This window comes from Otolemur garnettii, unplaced genomic scaffold, assembly GCF_000181295.1.
Source record: "Otolemur garnettii isolate 467f Iridium unplaced genomic scaffold, OtoGar3 scaffold00052, whole genome shotgun sequence".
Classification (NCBI taxonomy): Eukaryota; Metazoa; Chordata; class Mammalia; order Primates; family Galagidae; genus Otolemur; species Otolemur garnettii.
Genome location: NW_003852447.1, coordinates 7,029,760 through 7,035,078, shown reverse-complemented (window position 1 = coordinate 7,035,078; position 5,319 = coordinate 7,029,760). Strand labels below are relative to the sequence as shown.

The 5,319-nt window shown below is 43.0% G+C and overlaps 1 protein-coding gene across 1 annotated transcript in view; it reads right to left on the bottom strand.

Annotated features, from left to right (window-relative positions):
- HEATR5A (HEAT repeat containing 5A) overlaps positions 1 to 5,319 on the bottom strand; it is a 113,233-nt gene that overhangs the window by 27,607 nt on the left and 80,307 nt on the right. Inside the window, exon 26 of the mRNA XM_023514397.1 lies at positions 1,616 to 1,838. Within this exon, the coding sequence (XP_023370165.1) occupies positions 1,616 to 1,838 (223 nt within the window). The remainder of the gene's footprint in view (positions 1 to 1,615; positions 1,839 to 5,319) is intronic.

The following is a 5,319-nucleotide window of genomic DNA, read 5'->3' as shown; positions in this document are numbered from 1 at the left end:
AATCCTATCACTTTGGGAGGCTGAGGCAGATGGATTGCTTGAGCTCAGGAGTTCAAAACCAGCCTGAGAAAGAGACCCCTTCTCTATTAAAAATAGAAAAACTAGGATGGTGCCTGTGGCTCAGTGAGTATGGGCTGGCCCCATATACCGAGGATGGTGGGTTCAAGCCTGGCCCCGCCAAACTGGAACAAAAAAATAGCCAGGCGTTGTGTTGGGTGCCTGTAGTCCCAATTGCTCGGGAAGCTTAGACAAGAGAATCACCCAAGCCCAAGAACTGGAGGTTGCTGTGAGCCGTGATGTCACAGCACTCTACCGAGGGTGACAAAAAAATGAGACTCTGTCTCTAAAAAAAAAAAAAAGAAAGAAAAACTAGCCACATTGTGGAGGTTGCCTGTAGTTTTAGCTGCTCTGGAGGCTGACACAAGAGGATTGCTTGAGCCCAAAAGTTTAAAGTTTGCTGTGAGGCCAGCTATAAGGCCATAGCATGCTAGCAAGGATGACAGTGTGACTCTGACTCAAAAAAAAAAGGAAAAAATTAACAGAACAGTAGCCAAGACATTGGGAACCAAATGAAGATGAATAAAAGTGGGTAGCGGCTTGGCGCCTGTAGCTCAAGTGGCCACATACACCAGAGCTGGTGGGTTCAAATCTAACCCAGGCCTGACAAACAATGACAACTACAACAACAAAATAGCCAGGCATTGTGGCTGACTCCTGTTCTCCCAGCTACTTGGGAGGTGGAGGCAAGAAAATTGCTTAAGACCAGGAGTTGAGGGCTGCTGTGAGCTGTGATGCCATGGCTCTCTACCCAGGATGACAGCTTGAAGCTCTGTTTCAAAAAAGGAAAAAAAAACAAAAAAGAAAGTGGGTAGCAAATAACTAACCCATAATCTGCAGTATTAGTAAACAAACTTTAAAAATTAGATCCCTATTCTCATTCTATGCATATAAAGCAAATTCCACTTCTACTAAAAGGTTAAAGTTCCACTTCTGCAAAAGGCAAAATTGTAAAGGTGATAGATCTTTATGGTCTTAAGGAAAAAAAAAATATCAGGTAATATACATAAACACAAACCATAAATGACTGATTACATTAGTTTTAAAAGGTAAAAGGAAGGACAAGCTACATACTGGGAGAAAATTTATCAAACTATGTACATAAAAGGTTGTTGAATTGATAAGAACATGATAAGCACCAAATAGCAAATGGGCAAGTACTGTGATCTGGTTATTTGTCGAAGAAGCAACTTAGGCCAATTGCAGAGGGTCAGGCCTGTAATCCTAGTACCTGGGAGGCCAATGAGGGAGACCTGCTTGAGGCCAGGAGTTCAAGAACAACATAATAGGACCACTGTCTGTATTAAAAAAAACTTGTTATAACCTCTTTAAAGTGTAATTTTGCAATAACTTGTGAGGTAAGATGTGAATACCTAATGATCTGGTGACTGAACTTCTGGGGCTCTACCCTAAATCAATTTGAGCATGCTCATTCTGTGAGTGAAAAATATTCTGAGAAGAATGTTTCAGATAGATGAATGTTACCTGGTAAAGAAGAAATTTTGAAAATACAGGTTACTGTCACTGGAGAAATTATCTAAATATTTTACCTCCTTACCCTCAGCAGGAAGTTGGGAGGCAAATTCTGAAGGCAAAGTTAAGAGAGCAAAATCCTGAAGTGCAGCAAGCCAGAGTCTGCTTAGTGTGCCAAGATCTGTGTAGACTAACTCAAGCAGTCCGTCTGATGCATATGATCCATTTCTGACACTTTCTTCTAAACAGGTGGTAGTCTTCAAAGATTGTTTGTGGTTTTTATGTCTTTGTACAGCAATTACATAGACCTGTTAAAGATTAATTTAAAAATAGAAAATCTCCTGAACAGTACCATATTTTTATACTTTCCCAAAGAGGCAGAATTATCTTGGAGCATATTGGACTTGAAATGCACAGTGATACATGACCAGGGGTGGTGGTTCACACCTATAATCCTAGCACTCTGGGAGGCAGAGGCAGGTGGATTGTCTGAGCTCACGGGTCCAAGACCAGCCTTAGCAAGAGTGAGACCCCCTCTCTAAAAATAGCCAGGCATTGGCTCGGCACCTGTGGCTCAAGCTGCTAAGGCACCAGCCACATACACCTAAGGTGGCGGGTTTGAATCCATCCCGGGCCAGCAAACAACAATGATGGCTGCAATCAAAAAAATAGCTGGGCATTGTGGCAGGTGCCTGTGGTCCCAGCTACTTGGGAGGCTGAGGCAGGAGACTTGCTTGAGCCCAGGAGTTGGAGGTTGCTGTGAGTGTGATGCCATGGCACTCTACCCAGGGGGATAGCTTGAGGCTCTGCCTCAAAAAAAAAAAAAAAAAATAGCCAGGCATTGTGACAGGTATCTGTAGTCCCAGCTACTTGGGAGGTTGAGGCAAGAGAATTGCTTGAGCCCAAGAGTTTGAGGTTGCTGTGAGCTATGATGCCACAACACTATTGATGGTGACAAAGTGAGACTCTGTCTCAAAAAAAAAGGCATACACGTGAAACCACACACATAGGACTGGGATAGAAAGAGTCAAAAATATTACCTTCAATGATATGCATCAAGGATAACAAATACCTGATAAGTATGTTGCCGCTTTGTACATTTGCAACCACAGTATCTATAAATTGATCCTGTTACTGTTTCTCATGAAGCCTCATGATGGTCCAATAATCCCAACAAATGGTTCCAGGTAGCCATCTCTGAACTAAAATACTGAAGATATTTTCATTCAAACTTACTCCTAGCCACGTGTGGTGGCTCATGCCTGTAATCCTAGTACTTTGGGAGGCTGAGGCGAAAGGACTGCTGAGCTCAGGAGTTTGAGACCAGCTTGAGCAAGAGCAACACCCTAGCTTGCTGCTTGTAGCTCAAGTAGCTAAGGTGCCAGCCACATACACAAGAGCTAGAGGGTTGAATCCAGCAAGGGCCTGCCAGACAACAATGACAACTACAACCACCAAAAAAAAAAAAAAAGCTGGGTGTTGCGGCGGGCACCTGTAGTCCCCGCTACTTAGGAGGCTGAGGCAAGAAAATCACTTGATTCCAGGAGTTTGAGGTTGCTGTGAGCTGTGATGCCACAGCACTCTACCCAGGGGGACAGCTTGAGGCTGTGTCTCAAAAAAAAGAAAAAAAAAGCAACACCCCATTTCTGCTAAAAATAGAAAAGCTAGCCAGGTGTTGTAGCCAGTGCCTATAGTCCCAGCTACTCAGGAGGCTGAGGCAAGAAGATCCCTTGAGCCCAAGAATTTGATGTTGCTGTGAGCTATGATGTCATCGCACTCTACCCAGGGCAACAGAGTAAGATTCTGTCTCAAAAAATAAGCAAAGAAATAAACAAACAAACAAACAACCCCCCCAAACTTACCACTAAGTCACTACAAAAAGTATACATAAATAGACTTAATAAGGACTTTAAAATATTAAAGTCCTCAACATAGTATATAACATGTACTATCCCTTTATCCACACCCTAAAATACAAAAAGCTCTGATAAAATGTACTATGGCAACCTAATGTGGTGGCAAAAATGACCAAACTCACGTGATGTTATTTATAGTCTATATATACAACACAGTATAAATATTCAACATTTTACCACAGATATATTAATGTATTGGATTATAGATTCTTTTTTTTTTTTTTTTTGAGACAGAGCCTCAAGCTGTCCCCCTGGGTAGAGTGCCGTGGCATTACAGCTCACAGCAACCTCCAACTCCTGGGCTCAAGCAAGTCTCCTACCTCCGCCTCCCAAGTAGCTGGGACCACAGGCGCCCACCACAACGCCCGGCTATTTTTTGGTTGCAGCCTTCATTGTTGTTTGGCGGGTCCGGGCTGGGGATTCGAACCCGCCACCTTAGGTGTACGTGGCTGGCGCCTTAGCCGGTTGAGCTATAGGCGCCGAGCCTGGATTATAGATTCTATGGTATAGCCCCAGATATTGTATATGGATACATTAAATATCTTCTGTATTACTTTTCTAAAATTCCCCAAATTCAAAATTCCAAATATATTTGCTCCAAGGATTTCAGGAAAGGGATTATGGACCTGTATTACATAGAATATATTAGTCAGTTATTATTTATCTTTATTGAGGAAAGAATAGGAAGAGGTAATGGGCTTAAGCAAGGGCCACAGAGATTTAAATTATTTTTTTTTTTACTTTTTTTTTTTTTAGAGACAGAGTCTCACTTTATTGCACTGGCAGAGTGACATGGCATCACAGCTCACAGCAACCTCCAACTCCTGGGCTTAAACGATTCTCTTGCCTCAGTCTCCCAAGTAGCTGGGACTACAAGCGCCCACCAGAACACCTGCCACCCTTCGTATATGGGGCTAGCGTCCTACCCACTGAGGCGCCACCCAGAGATTTAAATTATTATAAATAACACCATGTAAGCAGAATTATTTATAAACTAGATTGGAGATTTTCTGCTTGCCCTAGCAAAAACTTGTTTTAAAATCATAAAGAGCAGCTTAGCACCTTTAGCTCAATGGCTAGGGAGCAAGCCATATACACCGGAGCTGGTGGGTTCAAACCCAGCCCAGGCTTGCCAAACAACAATGACAACTGCAACCAAAAAGAAAAAATAGCCAGGTTTTGTGGCAGATGCCTGTAGTCCCAGCTACTTGGGAGGCTAAGGCAAGAGAATTGCTTAAGCCCAAGAGTTTGAGATTGCTGTCAGCTGTGACACTGTGGCACTCTACTGAGGGCAACATAGTGAGAGTTTGTCTCAAAAAAAAAAAAACTGCATAAAGAGCCTGGTGCAGTAATGTACACCTGTAATCCCAGCAACTTTGGAGGCCAAACAGGAGGATCTCACTTGTGTCTAGGAGTTTGAGATCAGACTGGGCAACATCACAAGACCCCAGCTCCAAAAAAAATAGCACGAAGAATTGTTAAACATAATTAGATTGACATTATTAAATGTAGGTAGTTTTTTTTTTTTTTGCAGTTTTTTACTGAGGCTGGGTTTGAACCCACCACCTCTGGCGTATGGGGCCAGCATCCTACTCCTTTGAGCCACAGGTGCTGCCCAAATGTAGGTACTTCTTAACAAAGGTTTGTCAACTTCAAGTAATACAAAAATAGAATTTTAAAAATATTTATGTTTAAAATAGCTCCACTCGGCTTGGTGCCTGTGGCTCAAGTGGCTAAGGCGCCAGCCACATACACCTAAGGTGGTGGGTTTGAATCCAGGCTGGGCCCGCCAAACAACAATGACGGCTACAACCAAAAAATAGCCAGGTGTTGTGGCAGGCGCCTGTAGTCCCAGCTACTTGGGAGGCTGAGG